Here is a 26,503-nt window from a genome sequence, read left to right as displayed (position 1 = left end):
ACCGTGGTAAAACTATCAATTAATGTAGAAGGAACATTACTTTTGTTTAAGTAAGAGTACCACAATATTTTAACAACAAAATTCATAATTTCAAAATATTTCTAATATGATTTTTTCCAATGCTGTAATGTCAATAGATGAGTAATAGCTTGAATAAAGTTTCTCAAATATATTGATTCATATGTAGTAGAGTTAAAATGAACTTTACTTTTAAAATGTTATAGAATGACAAATAAATGTCCAGATGCTATGATTTGATATATGCCACAAATGGCTAAATTAATTTGGCTTCAGATAAACTATATGCTATATATGCAAGTTTATTTTGCCAACGGCCCCAGAGTATAAAATCAGCTCCTACACATTTCTTCATAATAAATGGAAAATATTTCATCTTTGTTTTGTTGGAATATTTTTATACTATTTGTATAATATTCTCTAGAAAAGTCTTGTTTTATACTTTATATATCAACAAATGCTAACAGTAATGATCCCATAATCGAAAGAAAAAAAAGGAAAAGTCTGTAACTTCTGAAAATTGCATCATTAGAAAAGTATGACAGTAATAAGCTGAAGACTAAAAACACGCATTTTCTTGTTCATTTAAACAAATATATTCACTTATCTATTTTTTATACATTCTCTTTCATCAAAAAACATCCTAAAAGGGGAGGAAATTTAACTTTCATAAATACATTAAGTTGTACATAATTTGCCACCAATTACTAAAATTCAAAGTGCTGAGAAGTTATTAAGCATCGTATGCAATTCTACCAAAAGATCTCTCATGAGAAAGCATAGCTTTACCAAAGAACTATGAAATCATAGTTCATTTTTACCAAAAAAGGTGAAGTTATGAAGTTATATTATAAAATATGGAGATACAGACCATTTTTTAATTACCCAAAATTTGAAAACCTAGTTCATCTAGGGCAATTCTCTCTGAAACTTTTACATCTGCAAAATGTAAAGATTCTCTTAAAATCCAAAATTGCACGATTCTATATTATTCTGCAATAAGCTATGTAGCGTTAGGACAAATTAAATAAAGTAAGCCAATGACATTTGCAAGGAATATGAACAGAGACCTTTAAAAAGCCCAACAGAATATACCTTCCCTCATAAAAGCTGGTAAAGTAGTATTTCTGAAAAAAAAAAAAAATTATGTGACCCTTTTAGAACTTCAGTGATTCTATAAATATAAGATCATTAATAAAACTACGAATTACGCCACTAAAGAGAAAAAGGAATTCCACAGCCTGTCTTGAGTACATCCTCACTGGCTAACATCAACCTAAGGCACCAAAACGAAGACAATGGCAGATGATGGAGTTGGCTGGAAGAATACACACGTGAAGACGCTGACATCATGTACGCGGCAGCGAGGCAAGGCAGGTCAGCCTGATTTCACAGGCTTCTGCCACTGTTCTCACCCGGAGAGAAAACAGCTCTGAAGCAGAGCTCAGTGACAAACCAAACACCAGAGGCTTCGGAGAGAAAGTTCTCTCGACTCAATGTCACACCTGGCAGTTGGCAACTTTCTATCAAAAAGTCTCCATTTCCTAAGACAGTGCTAATCAACATTTCTTTCTCAGACGGCGGGAGCTTGATGAAGCCCTGGTTAACAGGTGAGGGGCAAGTCAGCTGCCTGAAAGCCTGGAGGTAGCTCTCCCTCCTGAGAGACACCCCATTTGAGAAGACTTGCTCTCATCTACAAAGAGCACGTGCTGACTCATGGCCTTCTCCTCTAAGAAGGTCTTTCCTCCCAGGAAAATACTTCCCCGACAACACGGTCAGTTGATGTTCCCTCTTCTGCCAACTGCAAGTTATAGAAAGAAAAACACTTCCTAAAATAAAATGTCCAAACCCAACTCTTCTCATCATATTAATGAGTTGAATAGCTGCTCAAGTTATTTCACCACTGTTATTTCAGATAAAATCTTACAATAAACAGTAATAATTTTCTAACAAATTACATTTTTGCTGAAAGTCACACTTTACATTCATAACATCCAACAAGAGAACCATCTTTCAACATTCAACAAACTTTTCTCCTTTACTGAATGGGGTAGTTTTTGTACTAAAGGACTAAATAAAAATTTCAGAAATCACTTTTTCTTTGTTTACACATCAAGCATATGGTGTGGATCTTATGAATGTGGGAAATCATGATCACGCCTCAAGACACAAAACTACCTTATTTATTCATTTAGTAATAAACACTTGTGAATTTAACACCAAACCTGAAAACTAGAAATATTACACTCCAGACATTGATTTATGCCAAACTTGTATTTCTAGCTAACAATGATTATATCCAAAATATTTGTTATTATTTATCTTCACCAACTCCAGCAGTTGGATTCTTTTGACAAAACTGTTTTGTTTTTAATCACTTCTTCAGATATTCTAGAAACATACAATGAGTAAAGAAAAATAAACAATACTGAGATCCACGTTCTGGGTTCTCTCACTAGTTAAGAGCTCTGTCACAGTGGTCTCTGAACACGCCCAATTCAAAATACTTTACAGAAATTTAAGTTGCATGTCTTAGGAATCGACAATGTTATGGATGTTAAATCTACAAAAGTCAATAGCAAATAAATAAGAGAGGAGAGCTGCATATATAAAAGATATTTTCTTTAATCTGATGAAATGCCGCATAGATTCTGTGAGACGTGGAGAAACTGCTCCACAATTGATGTGTCTTTGTGACCCTCTTCCAGCTTCAACCAGAGCAGCCTGGCTTTTATTGATTTCACACAGTTATGTTCCACGTAAGTTTTAAAATTGTTTTTCGTTTCAGCTAAAGGAAAAAGAGTTAATGCTAAGAAAACCAACAATAAAGAAATTAGTTTGAAAATAAAGAAGAATATTTTCATATTCTATCTTTTGAACACATTGAAACTTTGAAATATGTTCATATATTGTCATTATTATAAGTATTAATTTTAAAAATAAGCATTGGGGTCACGCCATTAATTAAAATTTCTCCTAATGTTCGATATTTTATTATCATAATAACAATATAATTTTTTAAAAGGCAAAGGCATAAATTTTAGAAGACTTGTTATCCAGAAATAAGTCTGCCACTATCTAGTTGCCAAAAATATATGGCATAACCATATTGCATAATCATAAATAAGAAAAGAGAAAAGGCATTCTAAACACTATAATGCACAGTGACAATGAAAGGAGAAATTATTGTTTTAATTAACTTCAAAGAAAATTTGGGTCTAATTTAAATAAAAACTTTCATCTACATGTTCTGCTGAATCTGCTGTTTCCCACAATCCTTTGCTCCGTGTGATTAGCATGAAAAAATGAAGCAAAGATTATTTAGACCTTCACAACTAAAAAGCTCTTGAATGTTTTTTTAAAAAATTAGTATCTTTAAAATGATAAAATTCCATACATAAACAGTATGATTGTTTTTGTATTTTAGAACTGTAAACCCACATCAGTTTCACCAAAATCTGCCAACCAAGGAGGGGAAATGTTGTCCGCAGCGTCACAGGCGACATTCATTCAAAGTACAATGAACTTGAGGGTGACTCGGTAAGTGGCAGTGCCATATAAAGTTCCATAAAACTATGCGAGGTGCAATACTACTGGGACTGTGTGTCATAAATTAGACCAGCTGAGTAAAAGTCCATCATGAAAAAGAAAACTCTCAATGAAGATTTTAGTATCCTAAATCTAGCAGTACTTACTGAGTGTGAATCCCCTTCTTCAAAGCCCAGACAGGAAAGAGAAGCTGAGACCAGCCCTCAAGAAATTAACCATCTAGTCTGGAGACAGGATAAACGCCTTTTTAAAAGGAAGGCAAAATAGAATGGTGCTAAATCAGCATTCTAAGTGGTAAGATGTGACTATTTTGAATGGAATCTAGGGAAGGCATCACAGAATAAGTGAGAAAAAATCGGACCCTTGAAAATAAAGTAGACACTGACCCTGGCCTAGAAGACAGGGAACCATGGCTTTCTGTATGGCAGTGAGTGAAAACACTGACAGCATCGATAAATTCATGTCAGCTTCACCAAAAGCTGATACATTTCACCAAGGTGAGATTGCTTCTCATCTCACCTTGACCAGCCTTCTTCCACGATAGGCTTACTGCCCAATGCTATGTCTAAGAAATCATTATTCACAAAACAATAAAAAACTGGATTAAATTAAATCTCAATGGAAAGGGTTATTTCCCTGAAAAGCAGATCTTTATATTGACATCATATACTAGAAGCATTTCTATATAAAATTAGTTTGACTCATATGAAATTAACAATATTTGACTGTTTTTAGCTTAGTAAATGTCAAGTTCATATGATTCAACCTGAGGAGGTAGCAATATCTTAAAAGTATCAAAGAGTGCCTTAATGTTCTTGAAAGGACTAACGGAAATGACAGTCAGACATCTTGTAGAACCTGAGGATGACCACAAGATCAAGATGTCTCAAACGGGATTATCAATCATCTGCTTGTTTTCTCCTATGAGTACTAAGTGTGAGAAAACACCACAGTGTTAGCAGAGGTTCTCTTTCTTCTAAGCTCACAATAGATCAATCATGCAAGTGGCCCTAAGACCAAGAATTGGGGGAAACCCTGTTTAGAAATAACCTATGTAAACACTTCCTGTGTCCTATCATAGCGCCGTAGCATAATGAAATAAAAATATCTTCTTTCTCATAAAAATGATCAAATTGCTTTGATGCAACTTGACAAAAATTACTTCAGATAGATTCTCTTTCCTGAAAATTCCTCACAAAAAATTTTAATTCGGACTTTTATAAGCAACTACCAAGACATCATAAAGAACTGCTCACAAAAAGTCAGTACTGTATAATGAAACTGTATCCAAGTCGGTAATTAGGCATAATTGAAGACTACAGTGAACATATAGGCTTTTGTTCTCTTTAATTCTGGCAATGACTGGGAGTTAAAGATAAGAGCTTAAGGCATATTTTAGTCAGAGTCCAGCTGTATAAGCCCCAGTGTTCTAAAAGTAATTTAAGTGAAATAAAAGAAAGAGTGGCCAAAAATATTCTAGATGCCAGCTGAAGAAAAACACCTAAATTCTTAAAAACTTAAAAACAGCAGATATTCTTATACCCCAAATCTGAGTCTACTATCAGACTAAATGGTAGTAGAAAAGAAAAATCCTTTAAAAATTAATTTGTCACAGCAGACAACAATGTATTATACACACAAGGGCAACTGGAAGCTTCACACTACAAAAGTTATAGTTCAATATCTCTACAGAATTCGGTTTTATCTTATTTCTATATAAGAGGCAATAGAATGAAATAATTGTCATTTTAGTAAAGATTATAAGAGTACTAACCATATATCTCTGTTCTAATAACTCATTCAACTGGTACTGAATAACATAGTTATAATGCATGTAGTATTATTACAGTCTTTTGGTTTCTTTCTGGGGAGATGGAAGGAATAAGATAAAGGTAGTTCTAATGTAAACATATATTAACATGTATATTACCTTTTATTCTCTAATGTTCCATAGGAATGTGATGAAAAAGAAGACCAATTAGAGATACAGTAAACAAGAAAAGGACTCACAGAAGACAGTGGCCAGGGCATCAGACTGGGACTTGAAATAAAGACATGATTTAGACTGGCAACCAGGAGAGGTGGGACATTATACGAGTGTATTGGAGAATAGGTAGAACAAAAGTACAGAGGAAGAAAAAAAAACAGACACAAAGATAAGGGAAAGATTTTAACAAAATAAAACAGGATTAAAAAGGTTATTTGCAGGCTGGTCTGCAATATGAACTTGAACAGAAAGAAACTAAATTAGTGACGGGAAGAGAAGAGACCAGGTAGTAAACCAGGAAAAAGGAGGTGGAATTCCAGGACGAATGCCACAGAAACACTGCGAATCCACCAGCCCAGGCTCTTTCCCTGGGCTCTGCACTGCACGCTGTCAGAGTTACAGTTCCAAGGAGTTCTCAACTTCGCTGGCTTTCTATTACAGATAGAGGAAAAGACGACTGGCACAGCAGCCACGGCCTGTTCAGCTGGATTCCAACCCAGTTCCCAGGTTCATCCTGATATGCCCATATTCTCCTCTCCACTACATCCCCTTCCGCCAATGAAATACGCTCACTGGTGACCATTTCCTGAAACAACACACACAACTCTGGGATCTTAGTTCTCTACCTTAGACCACTCTCCCCAACCCTGTGTGCAAGGCCACTGAGCTCAAGGCACACCGGAACAAAACACACCAAGCTCTCCCACACCTCTCAGGGAACCTGGAATGTGCTCTCTGCTGGAACTGCTCTAACCACCCATCAAACACAACAAGGCCCTTCGAGAGGGACTTTCCTAACCACTCATCCTAAAGTAGCACCTCTCCCAAACACTCCCTGGAATAGCATCCTCAATCTTATACCTACGAAAATTATCATTTATGTATGTCTTGCCTCTCTATCCTCACCTGTGACATCAACCCGAAGATTCAAGTCCATGAGAACAGAGGCTGTGTCATCTTCAAACACTATAGATCACCTAAGTCTTCGAACATAGTAGTCAATGTTTATTGAGAGAATAAATAGGTGAAGAAATAAGATGCCCTATTATCACCCATCCGCACAAAACCCCTTAAGCAGGAATAACAGTTCTATTTGTCACATATTATAAATAACTATATAATAATCAGTATTTCCTAAAGAATAAAAAATATATAATATTCAAGTTTATTAATAAAATATTTATTTTATTGATATTTTATATTTATTTTATAAATAAAATAATACTCAGGATACACAGAAACTTCCTAGATTAAAATTGAGGAATGAATCTTAGAAGCAATAAGAAACAAAATCTATTTTCTGTGACATATACTACTAACACTTAAAAACTCACTACCTCTAGCATGATAATTTCTACTAAAGTAGTAAACTGTGGTAGTGTTTTTTTTTTTTTCAAGATAACCAAGATGTACTAAAAGAAACAGTATTTTTTATACAGCTACAGAGCAAGGACTCCTGGTATAAAAGGAAAGGAATCCTTCCCTTTCCTTTCCTTGGGAGTACTTGTTAACTGGGTCTGCTCAGCAAACTTTAGAAGCAAGCGTGTTTTTAAATAAATAAGTCTGAGAAGTAAAAAGCACCACTGGAGCACTACACAGAAGTGCACAGCAGTTTCCTACAACAGAGCAAGCACAATTAAAATATGCCTAATCGCAGGGATGCACAATGCTCAATACAACGCCCCCAAAACCAAATGGCTAAAGATATATGCACTTCCAGAAAAATATTGGTTTTACTCAAAAACAATTTCTATTGCAAAACTGCCCTTGAATTACATGAGCTTTGATTTATGGGAGGTTTTTAAAATATATTGCTGACATAAAATGGGACTTCCTCATAAGGAAAAAATAAATAAAACTGGAAATAACAATAGTAAATAAAATGCATGCCTTTAAGGCTATCCTGCGGACTAGAGATGGATCACAATTTTGGCCATGAGCTTCCCAGCAGTAAACATAAAGAGGAAAACTCAATCATATACATGATTTGCTAGTATCAAAGGCTAACGAAGTGTTAGAGACAAGTACAACTTTCTCTGGAATAAAGACCAGAGAGAAATAATTCTTCTGAGTCTTAAAAGAAAGATGTATTTCCATGAACAGCATCCTAAATACTACCTTCACAATAAACATGTAACTTTTATGAGGTTACTTCTTAAAACAGTCTTAAATTTAAGTCATTGTCATAACTGTGTGCTAAATGAGCGGAGTCAATTTACGAAAGGAAGAAAACGAAACAAGTCAGTGAAGAAAAGCAGTTCTCTAGCAATGGAAATAACTGAAAGGACATTAAGAAATGAATAGAAGAAAGAAGGAATCGTGACATCAAAGTAAATTATCTGACAAATACATGGAATCCAGATATTTGATGTCACATTTGATGATGTAACTGATGCAGGAGTACCGGTGACATTGCTTCCTAAGAGCTGAGGAACCCAACCAAGAGAGAAGCTTGAAGAGAGGGCTCTCCACCCCGCAGAGGAGCCATAAGTATCTGCCTGCAATCCTGAGATTCTGCAGCACAGATGCTGACTTTTGTTAACTTTCATCTGCAAAACTTATGAAGCAGAAGTTAGAAAATATTATTGTTAGTAATAACACATTGCTGACGAAGCAACCATAGATCATCTACATTACCCAAAGAATTACCCATAGAATTTAGAAATACTTCCAAATCCCAGCAAGATAACTTTGGTGGAATATGAGGGCGTATCTCCTATCTCCACATGTGCCTTAGTAAATTGTTGGTTTATTAGCAAATACAGTATAAGAGAAATTTTCTAAAATAAACACTTCGGCTTTAGATGAATTGATATGACTTCTAGCTGTCTTTCCATGCAGAACAAATTGATCTAGCAGGACTATCACACTATTAAATCTTACTTTTACAGCTGGGCATGGTGGCTCACACCTGTAATCCCTGCACTTTGGGTGGCCGAGGCAGGTGGATCACCTGAGGTAAGGAGTTCGAGACCAGCCTGGCCAACATGATGAAACCCCGTCTCTACTAAAAACAAAAAAAGTGAGCCGGGTGTGGTGGCGGGTGCATGTAATCCCAATTACTCAGTAACCTGAGGCAGGAGAATTGCTTGAACCCGGGAGGCGGAGGTCACAGAGAGCCGAGATCACACCACTGCACTCCAGCCTGGGCAACAAGAGAGAAACTCCATCTCCAAAAAAAAAAACCAAAAAAACAAAAAAAAAAACCCTACTTTTTAACATTAAAACCAGGTCATATGATCATAGATACTATTTATATTTAACTGTTTACAGGTTAAAAGATGGAAAAAATGAAAAAAACAAAAAGAGTTTGCAGCTCATGCAAAAGCAGTACGTCATCGAAATATAACCCCCTTCCCCACGCAACAAAATAAGCAACCCAGAATGGAAAGAACTGACATGTTTTCCTCCACTTTAGCCCAACAGAATTATTTCTTGTTTAAATATTTTCTAAGGTGGAGAGAAGCCCATAAACACTTTATTTTTCCTAAATTGGCCATCATGGGGAAAAAAAAAGAAAAAGAAAAAATATTGCTAACTATGGACAAAAAAGAAGAAATAAGGGAAAGACTAATAAGTAGTGGGTAAAGGGGAGAGCCTGAAGCCTGGACACAGAGGTCACTGAAAAGTTTCACAAAAAATATTCCAGAAGGAGCCCATGAAGAATATATCAGACAGAAGAAACTATCACAACACATCCATTAGAATAAATCACCCTCTTCAATGATAAAATGGATAACAGTATTTACTTTATAGAAACTCACTATGGAGGAATAGAGGAAAACTGTTTTCCCTTTAATAAAATGAAATATATGCAACAAGAACAACTTAGAAGTTATTTCTTTAAAGTGGAAAACAGTGACAACTGTGACGTCGGAGGTCAGTCATATATGATGAATAGAATATCTTCTAATAAGAAAAAATTTAATCTGTTCCCCAATAAGTTCCTCAGGGTTTCTATAAACGCATGGCTTTTCTCATATAACATCATCTAAGCTTGTAAACAACCCTGTGAAGCATCAGTCACAACTGCGCACATCATGTGTGCCATGTGAGTGACATCGTGTGTGCCATGTGACATGTGTGCCGCATGTGTGTGCCATGTGAGTGATGTGTGCGTGCCATGTGAGTGACGCGTGTGCCATGTGGGCCATGTGCATGCCATGTGAGTGACATGTGCATGCCCTGTACATGCTGTGTGTGCCATGTGGGTGACATGTGTGTGCCATGTGAGTGACATGTGCATGCCAGGTGCATGCGCTTTTCCACGGATGCTGCTGTTTCAGATATTTTCATGTTTCATAAAAAAAAGGTGACACTCCTGTTTAAACTTGAAAAATAACAATGATGCTTTTATGCCACTTCAACTTATAAATACGCAAGTTTTTGAGAAAATAGAGAAAAAGGAGAGAAAAGAGTCTCCAAAAGACCCACACAATGCCATGTCCTATTATACTGGCTTCAAATAAATTAGAATAAGCATCAGGGCTCTGAGACATCTCTCCGCAATTACATTAGGTGGGGTAAAGATTTGACTCATCAATAAGATCAATGGTGCTGCTAAGAGAAAGACAGCTAACCCCATATCCCAAATGTCTCATAAAAGGGGAGAGGCCAGCACAAATTTCAGGGCTCAGTAATCTGGAGGACCCCAGAGGAAATCTTAGCCTGAGCAAAAATACTAAGAAGCCCTGAGCCAAATCCAGTAGCCTGAACACACCCAACAGCTATGCTAACAAAAATGCACTGAGGGTAAGAAACTTCACAGACTCCGACAAAAATGGCTGCACTGGAAGAAATATGTAAGGTTTTGATCTGAATATTCACCAGTAAAAACACAAGTACTTTTCCTGGGTTATGAAATTATTTAATGCTTATACTTTATGATACACGCATCTAATTTAAAATTCTTCTTTGGCAGTTTTCTGAGTTTATCAGCCTTCTTGAGACGCTGCCAGTGCAGATATGTCCTGACAGCATCTCTGACACCACAAAAGCAATGGATCAGATGCAAAACTCTACACGAATCATTTCCCTGTCCTCCTATTTACACAGTCATTCAAAACCCAGCTGATTTCCAGCACTGAACGACGAATATCATCCACTTCCATTGTAATTGCACCTGGCTTTCACAGAAGATATACTCAGTATGGCTGTTCCAATTGTGATAATTGTAGATAAGCTCGTTTTCTAGATTACTATTAGTCAATTCAAAGAGTCATAAAGATGCTTTGGCTTACTTATACCACAAAGAGAATTACTCATTTAAAATAGCGAATACTTTCAAATGAACTTGCAAGTTAACTGGAGTTTATTATTTTAGAATGTGAATTGAATGTGGTTATATGTAATTGTTTGAATTTAAGTGTGTAGGATTTCAGAAATACTGTAGGATACTGCACTAAAATAATTTAATGCAGATGTAGGAACAAAAAAGTATAATCTTACACAAGCCATCACCTCAGGTGTTCACAGAGTCTCAAAGAAAATATTTGAAATAATTTAGTTTTCTGTTTCTAATGATAGCCATGCTGACAAAATTTATTGGATCATCAAACTTTATAGTACAAGTATATGGATTTATTTTTAATAAATTATAATTTTTGCATATATCAGTCAAAGCACAAGGCCTAAATACTTGCAAACAAAATGCATTATTAATTTAATTGTCACAGCCTATTTAGTTAACTTCTATTACTATTTGCTATAATATGCAATGCATTAGAATGGAGAATCAAATTAAAAACATTTTTTAAAACTGATTATACTGTCCTGGAGAAATTAAAATACAGCAAGCTTGCAAAAGTATAACCAAGGCTTTAACGTTTTAAATAGGTAAGAAAAATATTTAACTTAATTTAGAGAACAGTTATGCCCAGACTGATGGTTCAGCATACTGACGAAGGGTTTGCTTCCTAAAACCACTAGAAGGAAGGGAGGAAGGTGAAATGGAAACAAGGAGACTGGCATTTCTGCTTCTAGATTATACCATTGAAATCTTGGTTTGCTCTAGCTACAGGTGTCTACTGGAAAATTATACTGCTGCTGGGGTCCTGGCATTCCTGTGTAGTATTTCTCTGTAACAGGAGAGAGTGCCATATAAGCAGACGTCAAAAACAAGAAGTCCTCTCAAAGAATTTTTAAAAGGAAAAACAATTCAATCAAAGGCGTTTGGTTTAGAAGAATGTTGCTGCTTGGAGTACTTAAAAGGTACTGATCCAGAAGGTGGGTGTGCTTTCCCACTTGTGATTTTCTTGATGTTAGGACAAAAACAGTGTCAATATCTGAGAAGAGCTTACCATGTGTCAGAGGGGAGAAATTCAATCTTTCTCCTGCCTCAGTTTAAATCTCCCTTTATGTATTCAGGACAGAAATAAATATTAAAGAAAAGAAAAAGTATCCTAGAATGTAACGAAAAGGGTAAATGAAAAAAAAAAAAACAGTAAATTTTTGATTCTCAAATTCGTAATATATAGAGTATGTCTAGCATTTTAAGGTGTTTAATACATGAATATATATACATACATGCACATATATGGGGAGATCAACTTTTCCCTGTGAAACAATATGAACAATTCTTCAACTTTTAAAAAAATTTCTAAGTAAAAACCAAAATGATGTAGTTAAATTAAAAATATATACTATTTAAAAGTACAGTTGGGAAATATTTTCTTCTTACTACTTACACAATCTCGACTGTTTTCATTCAAATTTATTTTGAAATCAGAGTCAGAAAAGTAACAGTTCCATCATTTATTATTTATGATATTGAATAAATTATTGTATTTTCTAGGCTCAGTCCTTAGATCTATAAAACTGGAATAATGTACTGCTAATAAGGTCAAAGAAGGACTGAGATAATGCATGTGAAAGCAATGAAAACATAGTAATTACAAATATGTTCTGTTTCTACATACTTAAACAACACTTATGAAACATAACTTTGACATGTCGCAAATTATTCTTTTAAAAATATAGTATAGTATGCTTTTAAATTTCAAGAATAATGCATCCCTGACACATTCAATGCATGTATTTTTGCTGCAATTATTAAATACAATGTTACAAAGAAAGACAGGGGAAATCGGCCGGGCACGGTCGCTCAAGCCTGTAATCCCAGCACTTTGGGATCACGAGATCAGGAGATTGAGACCATCCTGGCCAACACAGTGAAACCCCGTCTCTACTAAAAATACAAAAAAATTAGCCGGATGTGGTGGCGGGTGCCTATAGTCCCAGATACTTGGGAGGCTGAGGTAGGAGAATGGTGTGAATCCGAGAGGTGGAGCTTGCAGTGAGCTAACATATGCCACTGCACTCCAGCCTGGGCGACAGAGGAAGACTCCATCTCAAATGAAGGGGAGAACGGGGAGAAAGGGGAGAACGGGGAGAACAGGAAGAAAGAAAAGAGAAGAGGAGGGAAGAGGAGGGGAGGGGAGGGGAGGGGAGCGGAGGGGAGGAAATCAAACATACGGGTGCAAAGGAGACATCCCAAGATCCCAAAATTTTGACTCAGTAGCAGTCTATGCCCATACTACAATACTAAAGAAAACAATATGCCTGACAGAAAAGTCAACTTAAATTCCCATGAACAGAGAAAATACTGCTAAGAGCATTTTAATTTTTAAAAAGACTATTAAACATTTACAAATATGACTTAAGACCTCAGGCTTCAGAGCAACAGAAAAAATTGCATCACTAGTGACTTTTGAAAACAGTATTAAAAAAAAACTAAAGTTTCTGAGAGCATCTGTAGAATTTTGGATCCTACCTTGGAGAATCTGAGGGGAGCTGAAAATCTATCCTGACTTTAAGGAAAGTACTAATGCTCACACCAGTTTTGAGTGAGTTGCACATTTTAAAGATTTAAAATATCAGAAGTAGCCATGTTCACCTGGTAGCTGACACTGCTACATTTCAGTTCACCTAATATAATTAAGTCTATGCGATGAAGCTAATTATGATACAGAAGCAAGAAAAAAGAAAACCTGGCAGTTGATGACATAATAATTGTAGTGTTATTTTTCATGACATGGCAACTGTAGTATTATTTGGGGGATGACACAAGATGTATTTCTTGTTAATATCAGCAATCTTTAAGTCTAGACTAAGAATTCAAAACTGTTATTTTAAAACCTCAAAATAAGAATATATAATAAAACAAAGTTGAGTTTTACATATTTGTTTTATCACACTCGAATGCATTTTCAGAAGGTAATTCCCTCCAATTTAATTCTTTTAGTATTTCAAGGTTGTTTCACAAATTCAAAGTCCTCCAAATGCTTTCAACTACTTCTAGACTCAAGTTTTAATTAAAATATGTTAAATTTTTGTGAAACGATGGCATAGAATATGATATTTGACAAAAGAGTACCACAAATAGAAACATGATTAACTGATGTGAAAAAAAATTCTAGAAGTCATGTCATTAAATAAAGCCTAAAATAAAAATCAAATTGTATTTTTAAATGAAAAAAAAAGAATGAAAATTACCTTTCTTTTGGGGTGCCAACTCCATGCTTGCCTAGTAGATGAGTATTTAAGTGCTTCTTCATTACAAAAGCAACCCTAAAAAATAAACAAAAGTAATTATAAAACTAAAACTTGACTCTCCACAAGAAATCTGTACAAAGAGAACTTAAGAATAATATATATATGCAAACATAGCATAAAAAGTGTATTACAGTGGCACTCTTGCTACACCAAAGCTTGCATACAGATTAAATACACTGTAGGACTTCAAAAGAAGTCTACATCTAAATTGACTGGTTCAGTTTTGACTTGGATACACTAACAGTGAGCAAAAGAGCACAATGATTGTAGTTCTTCCATCCCTGTCTTCACTTCCAGTTGGTAAGAAAGATGAAGCAATACCTCAGTATAACATGCACAGCCCCTAGGTCATCGCACACTTCAATCATGAAATGAGTTTGAGAAAATGTCATTTTATTAAATATTTAAAGGACCGTAAAAGAGAAAAAGAATAGCTTTCATGGAGCTTCCTTAAAAACATGGTAATAACTTGAAGAGAGGTTTTTAAAAATAATACAAATGTTTACTGTATCTATAGCACAAAAAATTATATTGAAGTACCTAGATATCAATAAAAAGTATTACCTGACATACTATCTTATTTTATACACAAATCAGCTTACTTAATTCAATTTTGTTGACATAAATATGAAATGGACAGGAATCAGCAGTACATGAATGCCATTCTACCCCTGAACACAGTGCAGTATCAATTTAATTACGTCATGCGATTATTTAAAACAACTTAGATCAGAAACATTCAGAAGCATCAAAACTAAAACGGCTCTCTGGATAAGCAGAAAAAAAATTTACTGTTGTAACTTTCAGTGTAAAAGGGCTTGCAAACATTTTTGTTAATTATGTATTACAGCTGTCCTTCATAAAGTTAATTACTAATAGCTGAAAGGCAACAGAATCTATTTGCATATGTACATGAAAGACATGACATATGCAAAAATATGATTTTAATTAGCATTCTATGATATGAAAGGCTACAAATCAAATTGGCGTGTTATAAGATTCTCCACATTAAACACTGAATTCATCTGGACATGTTTGCACAAATGAGCCACATAAGACTGTAAAGTACTGTATCCTTGCAGAAAAGACTTGTGACAAAAGCCAAAAGCAAAACAACTTCTAAAAACATGCTTCTTTTCTTTTCATGTCTAAATGTCTAATTTATTTTGTTTAATTTCATATAATATTACAGAATCTCAGGTTTAAGACCAAATGACCATGACTTCTTTATTCAAATAATGCACTTATATACACTGAAAATAACAATCATTCTACTTAAATATTAGGTAATAACAACTATGGACAATACACACTTTACAACTATAAATAACTGGTACCAACATCAATCACTAAAATGAAATTATCACATAAAAAAACTGTGATAATATTAAATGCTGAGCAAAAAAAAAGTACAAAAATTCTGTATTTGTTTCTGCTTGGTTTTGACAAAATAACATTTTTCATTTCCTTAAAAAAGAACACAGTGATAATAAATGAATTTAAGTCATAACTTCCCTACTGTCCTCCATTGTCTATAATTAAAAAAACATAAAGCTAATAGCAAAGAGCAAAGGTTAAAAACCCAAAGCTGCAAAGCACAGCTTATTTACACGACCAAGTATAAATTAAGAGATGGGAACTTAGAATCCACAGTGCAGTTTTTAATAGAAAACAAAATTATTAATTAAAATACTTAGGTTTTAAGAATTGAAGCAAAAATATTACATGGCACAGGGAAACAAACTAGAGGAAATAGGGAGAAAAGGCTTTTGCCTAATACAATGTCCTAACGTGCTGAGTGTCTCTAGTGCTGAATATTTAGTGAAATAATAATTTTTATTATCATGGAGAAAAATGGAAAAAGTTTTAATACTATAACACAGCTCAATTGTGTTCAAATGCAAAATATTTATTCAACCAACACTGGACTTAAAAGAAGTACTAATTCTTTAAATTTGGCTTAAAGTACAAATAATGTAAAAGCCTCAAAATCACCCTCAGTTAAAAAAATATATAAGCTGACCGGGCGCGGTGACTCACGCCTGTAATCCCAGCACTCTGGGAGGCTGAGGCAGGCGGATCACAAGGTCGGGAGACTGAGACCATCCTGGCTAACACAGTGAAACCCCGTCTCTACTAAAAATACAAAAATTAGCCGGGCGTGGTGGCGGGCGCCTGTAGTCCCAGCTGCTGGGGAGGTTGAGGCAGGAGAATGGTGTGAACCCGGGAGGCGGAGCTTGCAGTGAGCCGAGATTGCGCCACTGCACTCCAGCCTGGACGACAGAGCGAGCCTCTGTCTCAAAAAAAAAAAAAAAAAAAAAAAAAAAAAAAATATATATATATATATATATATATATATATGCGCCAAGCATGACTAGCATTAAATTACTGACCCATATGGACATAATATTGACAGCCATATGTGGTTACTGAAGGTAGGCTACTCCACACTAACACTGTAACATTATTGTTTTAACATTTTTAACATAACTTTTAAAAATATATATACATAATCTACATATCACCAGAAATACAACAAAAATGATGGCAAATCTGAAAGCTAGCCAATTGGCATGCCTTGCTCCCAATAAATCCTCATTCTTTCACACCTTCAGTCCCTGTCTCATCACATTTACTGATCACTTACTATGTGCTAGCTGTGAGGGGGTCCTGCACCTATGACGAAAACACAGACCGTTCAAGTCATGCCTTCCCGGAGCATTCTCGACAACCTGCTGCTTATCAACAGGATGCAGTGACACTAAGCTTGACTAGCCACTCCTCTGTGGACAGTGCTAGTCATTCCCACATGCATTTAATTTACATATTTATTAAGGATCTACTATTATGCAAGGAACAGTTCTAGGCAGCTGTGATGCACAGGTGACTAAAACAAATAAAAGTCCCTGCCCTCAAAAAATGTACAACCTAGTGAGAGACACAGACAACAAGGAAAAAAAAAACAGCAAAATATGTATCATATTAAGCAGTGTCAAGTGGTAGGAGAATAAATTAGAGAACAAGGATCTTACAATGTCAGCAAGGGGTTGCAATTCCACATTTGGGTGGCTCAGGAGTGAGACCTATGAGTAAAGAGGATGAAGGCACGGGGCCTGCCAAGGAATAAGGACCAGCAACCTCTGCTCAGCAGGAGAGAGCACAACCACAGACCTCTGAAGGCAGAGTCTCAATTCATTCTCACAGATGTGATGTGGGAGCATAAACCTGGGGGCTGGTAAGTGAGGAGGAGGACAGTCCCATCCAGGGAGGATAGAAAAAAGAGGGCGGGTGAGAATAGCAACACTGAAGGCCATGACAGCCTCAGCTTTTATTCTGAGTGGGAAGAAAAGCCATCTCAGGCATCTGAACAGAGGAGTGACTTGTCCAACTTACTTTTGCTTTTGTTTTTATTTTTTTTAAATAGCTCACTGTAATTTCAAAATCCGAGGTTCAAGGGATCCTCACACCTTAGCTTTCCCAGTAGCTGGGACTGAAGCCATGCGCCACCGGGCCTGGCTATTTAAAATTTTTTTGTAGAGACAGGGGTCTCACTATGTTGCCCAAGTTGGTCTCAAACTCCAGGGCTCAAGGAATCCTCCTGCCTAGAAGTCCCAAAGTCCTGGGATTACAGGTGTGAGCCACCACACCTAGCCTCAGCTTCCATTTCAATAGCACTCCTGTCTGCTCTGTTTTGAGTGAATGAGAGAGAGAGAGAGAGAGAGCACGATCGATCAACAGTCTCTTGGAATAATCCAGGCAAAGATGATAGTGACCTGGACAAAGGCTAGCAGTGAAGACGTGGTCAGATTTGGGATATATATTTGTAATCAGAGCTAACCACATTTCTATATGGATTGGATATAGAGTCTGAAAGAGAAATCAAAGAAATGATCCATTTTTGGCTTAAGAGAAACTGAGCTGTTTTGAAGGAGATCAGTCTGGGACATGCTCATGAGGAAGCCTACTGAACATCCAAGAGCCCGTGGAACAGGAGGCCAACTCTACTGCTTGAGGCCAAGATCCATGCTAGAACTGCTCTTGCTCAAGTCATCCATTTGCAAGCATCTAATCATCTGAAGGAACACCTTTAAATAAAAAATAATACTGTTTTTAAAATATTGATTGACCTACAAGTATCCGTAAATGCCTGACACAGTACAACTTAAAATTTGTTTTGGTGTAAAAACAACAATGCAGTAGTAATGCCTACATTCCAGTTTAAAAAAAAAAATCTTATTTTAACAATATTTCAAAATAAATTCTTGTACACTACATACCATATAATAAAGACCTATTTCTTCAGTCCTTTAGGTTTTATCACTATAAAATTATTTCAATTTGAGAGTCATGGGAGGTGATCTAACTCATCTATTAAAGCACATACAGCTCAGCTGACCCTTGCACAACACGAGTCTGAACTGCACAAGTCCACTTCTGCTACGATTTTCTCCCACCTCTGCCACCCTTGACACAGTAAGGCCAACCTCTCCCTCCTACTCCTCAGCCCACTTAATGCGACGATCAAAAGGATGAAGTCCTTTATCATGAGCCACTGCCACTTAAAGAATACTAAATATACACATTTTCTTCCCTATGATTATCTTAATAACGTTTTCTCTAACTTATTTTATTGTAAGAATACAGCATATAATACATATACAGAATGTGTTCATCTGCGGTTCATGTTATTGGTAAGGCTTCTGATCGACAATAGGCTGTTAGTAGTTACGTTTTTGAGGAGTCAAAACTTATACTTGGATTTTTTACTGCATGGGGGTTTGGCTGTGTTTCTCTTGTGCCAAACAGTTTCCTATGGATGACTGTTCTTCAGATGACAACAGAAATGTTACCAAAAAGTAGGGGTAGGGGGAATTTTCAAATAAGTTTGGATAACACTAGGTTTAAAAAGTGAAGTTCTGTAGACTTCTCAGTCATGTGTGTGCTGATTAGCACAGTGAAATGGAAAGAAGTAGAAGATCTGCATAGTATTTTCTAATCTTACCGGACCACTAAATATTTCTGTCATAGAAAACATCTACTAGAACTGTGCCTTCAAGAAACAATTTAGAAAATGCTTACAGTACTCAGTCAGGGCTTCTACAACAAAATACCTGAGACTGGATAAGTTATAAAGAACAGACATTTATTGCTTACAGTTCTGGAGGCTGGAAGGTCCAAGATCAACGTGCCAGGAGATTCAGTGTGTAATGAAGGCCTGTTCCCCTTAGGGCGTCTTCTATGTGTCCACACAAGGCAGAAGGGGCAAACAGGTTCCCTTAAGCCTTTCTTATAAGGACACTAATCCCATTCATGAAGGCTCTGCCCTCCCAAAATCAGCTCCCAAATGCTCCAACTAATTAATACTATTGCACTGGGGATTAGATATTGATATGGTTTGCTTCTGCGTTCCTGCCCGAAGCTCAGGCTGAATTGCAATCCGCAATGTTAAAGGTGGGGCCTGGTGGGTGGTGATTGGTCATGGAGGCAGATTTCTAACGAGCAGTTTAGCATCAGCCTCTTGGTACCGTAGAGAGTTCGCAAGATCTGGTGGTTTAAAAGTGTGTAAAACGTCCGCCCTCTCTCTCTCTTGCTCCTGCTCCAGCCATGTGAGACATGTCACCCCACTTTAACTTTCTGCCATGACTGTAAGTTCCTGGAGGCCTCCCTGGAAGCCAAGCAGCTGCCAGGACGATGCCTCCTCTACAGGCTGCAGAACCATGAGCCAATTAAACCTCCTTTCTTTATAAATTACTCAGCATCAGGTATTTCTTTATAGCCATGCGAGAACAGCCTAATACAGGTATCAACATGGGAATTTTGGAGGGACACAAGCATTCAGAGCATGGTGAAGTTGCTGTCGAGTATGAGGACTGGTTTCAAACTTCTGATTCACACAACTCTAAGAAAATAGATTTGTGGGAACTGACAAATATGTGAGAAACTATCTGATAATGTCTACTCAGATTACCACATACTGCACTTGCAGTTGACATCATCAGAATTTGATTACAAAGTACTGATTCAGTCCAAGAAACAGTCACGAATAATTTAAATAAACATTGTATGGCTAGCTATGTAACACAGTTGAACTATGATCTAAACATTGTATCCAGCTTACAGTTGTGTCACGATACTCTCACAAATACTGTTCCGACCTGAGCAGCAAAAGATGGGTGTGAAGGGTGGAGTGGAATAGATAATACTGACATGGGACAAAATAGGTAAAGAAAAACTAATAAATAATCCAAGTAGAAACCTTCCAGTGACAATCCTAGCAGGTAGAAAGGATAAATAATTATTTTACAAAGTTTTGATAAACAACTTCATATCTAATTTTATGTTGAAGGTTTATCCTTTTATCTATCACACTTTTATTTTTTAATTGTGAACTGTTCTTTTTCTTAGCTTCTTTCTTGAAAAAAGTTAAGACTTGGAAAAGTTGAAAAGACAATACATGAAATACTTGTACCCTCTCCAAACCGGCTCACCACTAACGTTTTGGGACGCCTGCTTCCTTGCTCTCTCTCACTAAGAATGTATTAATATGTACTTTTTCTTTATTTTAGGTCATCTTAAAGTAAGTTACTGAGATGATACTTTTCCCCTAAAACTTCAGCACACAACTCCAAAGAAAGACATTTTTCTACCCATTGTGGATCAAGATCACACTCAAGAAAATACTGACTCAGTAATATCTACTACACAGTCTATAAGACACACTCACTGTGTTTCGTCACGTCTCCTTCATCTCCTTTCATCTACAACTACCCTCGTTTTCTTTATTTGTATAGTGACAAAAACTCTGAGTAACCTAACTTATAATAATGTCCCACATATGGTATGTCTGATTGTTTCCTCATGATTTGATTCAGTTTAAACATTTTTGGCAAGAACATCACCTACGAATGTTGGGTACTTCCAATTACATAGTATCAGGATAAAAGTAACGTCAGGTTCACATTCCATTATGCTAAACTTGACTATTTGTTTAAGGTAGTAATCTCGAAATTTCTTCAATATAAATACTTACTTGCCATTTGTAATTAAGTAATCTGTAGGTGATATTTTGATATTGTGTGAGTATCCTGTTCACTAACAACCTTCTCCCAATGGCATAGGCACCCATTAATGAATCTTGCCTAACTCGATTATTCTGAAGGCTACAAAATACCAATGTTCTATCATTCCTTCTATTTTAGTTAGCTAGCATTCTTTGATAGAGAGACTTAACCATTTTCCCCAATCTTTTTGTGACATACTCTCTCACCCTCACTTTCTTTCTAAAGCACTTTATCTGGACTTTTGGATTTTATACCATATTTTATAATCTATTACCATAATTATGTCTTGTAATTCTCAAGTTTTCCCAAAATTGGCCAGTGGAAACTCTTTAAGTTGGCTACTATGTTTATTTGACATCACTTCTCTTACTGTTGGGTTCTTCCTTATTTTCTAGTACAACCAGCCTTCCAGGCCCAACAATCACTGTTCATGCTCCAGACCTGCAATCAGTCCTGGTTTCTTATAGTAGGTAGTGGTGTTTATAAAGCAAGACCTGGGTGCTAACTCTGATCACTGCTACTGGAGCATCATGGAGTCTAAGCCCTTTCCATCCACAAAGCTAGGAAATAAATGAATATACAGACAAACACATACATTGTGGGCACACAAGGAAATATACACAGAGGATTTCAACTGTAATGGCCACGTTTGGTAAATGAGTGCTCACTGCAACAATCAGTATATCTTTTCATTATTCTAAAATGTGTTATAATAAATTTTCAGGTGGTACAAAATACATTACTGTAAATGAATCACATTTTAGCTTCTGCAGGACAGCATTCTATTCAAACAATTATTCTCATAAAACTTTAGTGTAAAGGTGTTACTTACTACTTCTTTAAGCTCTCTAGTAACTTGGCTTCCACTGATAGTTCCAAACCACTTCTGATCACTTCCTCTTTCATACTATTGTCAATTTCTTCTTTAAGCTCTCTAATAACTTGGCTTCTGATAGTTCCAAACCACTTCTGATCACTTCCTCTTTGATACTATTGTCAATTTCTTCTTTAAGCTCTCTAGTAACTTGGCTTCTACTGATAGTTCCAAACCACTTCTGATCACTTCCTCTTTCATACTATTGTCAATTTCTTCTTTAAGCTCTCTAATAACTTGGCTTCTACTGATAGTTCCAAACCACTTCTGATCACTTCCTCTTTCATACTATTGTCAATTCTCATTCCTCATCTTATCCTCTAAGGGTGATATATTTGTTCATATACATTCATATTTCAAAGGTATAATTTATTTCCTGGGCTTCAAGCATAACCTCCTTGTGGATGACACTAAAATATTTATTTCCACCCATGGCCTTTCCAGGATATTTTTTCTTGTCTGCACTGACAATACTGTAAAGCACGTCCAACATTCAGTCATGATTGTTCCACGCTAATGATCTCCTGCAGAATTTCTGAATTCTATCAATTGTACCACCTTCCCGATTTAGTAATCTTATACTCATGTTCATACATCATCAATTGTTTCTTCATAATTTTTTGCTACCAAGACTTTTCTTTTTCCATTTTAAATGAACTAGTTCAAACCATTATGTCTGAGTACCACAGCTACAAGGCACTCTCCTATACAATTCACTCCACATACCCCCATGACACACCTTCCTATAAATATGTTCACGTCATGCCTCAGCTCAAAAACCTGTTATAATTCCCTTCTGAACTGGATAAGCACTAAATCTTAAGCAAACAAATAATAGTCTTCAACAGTCATTCAGAATCAGGTATTCTAACTGCTGAAATATGCACTCCAAAAATAATATGAAATAAAAGATAAAAAGCTACAATCCAACTGAAAAGAGAAAGCAACCTAAAAGTTCAATAGCATTGGCACAATCATGGTATAATATTATGCATCAACTGAAAATATAGAAAGCTGCTCATGATAGCTTAGATTTTAAAAGGACAAAAAATACTACATACAACAAATCCTATGTGTGTTTATTCTTGTATTCTGACATATACATGAACAAATATATACATGAAAAGAAGCCAACATCAACCAAATTCACTCTGACATGGGATTTAGATTTAGATGATTTATAGGGTTGTTTTTCTATAAGTAAAATCTGTAATTTAAAAAAGCAACAAATAATACATTGCTTATAGTTACAGATGTATAGTTTATACAACAGTTTTATATGTCTCCTCAATGGCTATCCAAGAGTGTATGAGCATGCAGTTTGGGCATAATCAGATCACCCTGAAAGAGGAGGAAAGTGGGGCTCAGACAAGATAAGTGACTTTGACTTTTTCAAGAAAATGGGGCAAAGAAGCTGAAAATGCAAAAGTAGAATTCATGCCTGGTGACCTTTATACAGAAGTCTCTCCACCACTCCATACTTCCTGCCTAATGAAAGATTATAGCCTCATAGAAAGTAAGAAAAATGAAACTACTACTGAAATAAAACTGTTCAAAAATAAAACCACTACATTACTTTCCTAAATGAATGTGAATTATCCAAGCTAATGAATGACAAATCTAGTAATTGATATAAGCATAGATATTTTTTTTTTTAAGATTTGCTGGGATTAAGTATACACAATATTTTTAAAAGAAAATACTTATATGATGAAGAGAAAAACTAAAAATTAATGACCTATGAAACAAGTCAGACAAAATACCATACAATCAGTTATCAAGAATAATTATGCTTAAAAATAAAGATGATCATTTCTTAAAGAACAGCCAATTGAGATAGATTGCACCAGTTTTATTATAAACAAAATCAAAATAAATATATTTTATTTTTAAGGTGTCAGAAACCTGGGGCATACTATAATTTGTTGTTAACATGTAAAATATGTTAGATAATATAAAATAAAACTGAAATTAATTATTAAAGACTTCATTTTTATAACATATAAGATGAAATACATTATCTAACATCCTAAATATGTTTGTAAGCAGGTTCATATTATATTGTTTAATCAAGACTTCAGGAAAGAATTTTTCTCACCTACTTCTCTTACCTATTAATGAGCATGTTAAATAAACAATACGGAAAAACCTGCAGTTCAAAGGTATTCAAATCTGTCAGAAATTTACCTTACAAACAAAGGGGGAAAACTGTGATTATATGAAATTTGTTTACTCCAAAATTCATAAGTTAACAGGTGTTACATAACATTTAATAATTATATTTCTCAAACTCTTACCAAATCATTGATAGGCCAAAATAATTATCTTTATTTCTCAAATATATTCTGACACAATTCCCTTGAATGTTATACTGCTTTTGGTTTTAATTACCATACAGAACCCACCATTTTCACATGTGAAATGTACCCTTGTAATTTTATATCAAGCAACTTGTTTCAAATACAAATTACCAACATTCTAAAATTTAAAATATCTGAAAATTCTTTATAATTATTATTTTCCTGGATGACTCTGCTGGTCCTTGAAAATAAATGCTATTATATTTAATGAAAATCTCTATGAAGAGACAAAAGTTAGAATTTTTTGCTTATTCATAAGAAATAAACTTTTCTTAAATTTCACACCTCTCCTGAGAATAGGCATTCTGCATACAGAAAAACTGCAGTAACCTTTTAGATATTATAAAATGCTAGCTACAACACACATAAATGTTCAAGAATCTGAGAGCTTATGTGATAAACATATACACACCCCACACACACATGCATACAAACACACACGTACCCACAATTTCCCGGGGCAAATGAAGATATTCAGCAAGGTTGTACTGCTTTATTTCAAGGGTCAATTCCATTGCCACTTAATGAGGGTCCATATGAAGATTTAACTATTCTAAGAACTGTAAATAATATTATACTTCAAGACATTAAGAGTACATTGTAGACTTCCAAATATTAACCAGGTTCTTAATAATAAAAGCATTAAGGTTATTTTATTCTTGTTTTTTTTTTTGTTGGAAAAGAGGGAGACTGCCAAGCTCTGGGTTGTTCTGTAGCTTTTGTTTGTTTTTTGAGGTTTTCTTGAGAGAAAGGTTGGTTATTTTTTTGAGACAGGGACTCCCTCTGTTACCCAGGCTGACTACAGTGGCACAATCATGGCTCAATGCAGCCTTCACCTTCCAGACTCAAGCGATTCTCCCACTTCAGCCTCCCAAGTAGCTAATACTACAGGTGAGCATTCCACACCCAGCTAATTTTTATTTTTTGTAGAGGCAGGGTCTTGCTATGTTGTCCAAGCTGGTCTCAAACTACTAGACTCAACTGATCCTCCCAATTCAGACTCCCAAACTGCTGGGATTACAGGCATAAGCCACCATTCCCAGCTTCCAAGTTTTGTTGTATGCTTCATGTGAACCAACTTATCTAACCCTCACCACATCTCATTTTCCAGATGAAAAACCTGAGGTGCATATCCATTAAGCCCCCAAAGACTGCAAGCTCCTAAGTGGCAGAGTCAGAATGTGCCCCAGGCTGTCTCCTCAAAGCCCACAGACCACACTCACCCCTCAACTGTCCTGTGTCTCTCCCTCTTATAAACTTCAGTCAGGTATAGGCCTGGTTTCAGATGTCTGCTGCATTATTTTTCAATTACAAAGTTATTTTCCAACAACTAAGTAAATCAATGATGAAAGTGTATATTATTTTTGAGTTTGAGACACAGATAGTAGAAGTTCAGTGAAAAATGCTCCAGTCTAGAGTTGAAAACCTGCATCTAGTCTAGGCGCTTGCATCCCACATGCAAAAACCTGCATCTAGTCTAGGCCAACATGGCCTTGGTTAAGTTAAACATGACATGTGAGACGAAATGAGATCATTAATGTCTGAATTGTTTTAAAAAATACAATGAATTTTGTAAACAACTGTATTAGTGATAAACTATAAAATGGGAATTGCCATGACCAATTGAAATCTCCAGCAGGGGAATCAAAAACAAACTCTGTGAGACATGTTTATGAATGGTTATCATGTACAAAGACAGTATGAGCCAAAGAGGTACTTATCATAAGAGATACTCATTGGAAACTTTCAAAAACAGCTCTGTAAAGAACCCTTTGCCTAGAGCTACCTCAACTCTTCTGAAGGAGGTAAAACATTGGTGGGGCCTTCTGCTAATGTAAGATAGTAACCTGAGAATGCAAAGTGCTAACACAGTCAACAGGAATTAAAATACATACACAGATGTGCTTGGTATATGAAATCATTTGACAGTAGGCCATAAAAGAATATCACTGAGGGTCAGGGCAAAGCCTGATGTCAAAGAAACTTGGGCTGAATCTGGGCCTTCCCTATGACTGGATAAGGACATTATCTCTCTTCCCTAGGGTTGCTATGAAGATTAAATGAGATGAGGTAAGGCGAAGACTTACTGTAGTGCCCAGCA

The 26,503-nt window shown here is 35.8% G+C and overlaps 1 protein-coding gene across 1 annotated transcript in view; it reads right to left on the bottom strand.

The window, feature by feature from the left end:
* ZNF407 (zinc finger protein 407) overlaps positions 1 to 26,503 on the bottom strand; it is a 466,555-nt gene that overhangs the window by 268,660 nt on the left and 171,392 nt on the right. Inside the window, exon 4 of the mRNA XM_016933893.4 lies at positions 14,048 to 14,122. Coding sequence (XP_016789382.4) covers positions 14,048 to 14,122 — 75 coding nt within the window. The remainder of the gene's footprint in view (positions 1 to 14,047; positions 14,123 to 26,503) is intronic.

This window comes from Pan troglodytes, chromosome 17 (assembly GCF_028858775.2).
Source record: "Pan troglodytes isolate AG18354 chromosome 17, NHGRI_mPanTro3-v2.0_pri, whole genome shotgun sequence".
Lineage (NCBI taxonomy): Eukaryota > Metazoa > Chordata > Mammalia > Primates > Hominidae > Pan > Pan troglodytes.
This window is presented reverse-complemented; position numbering and strand designations above follow the sequence as displayed.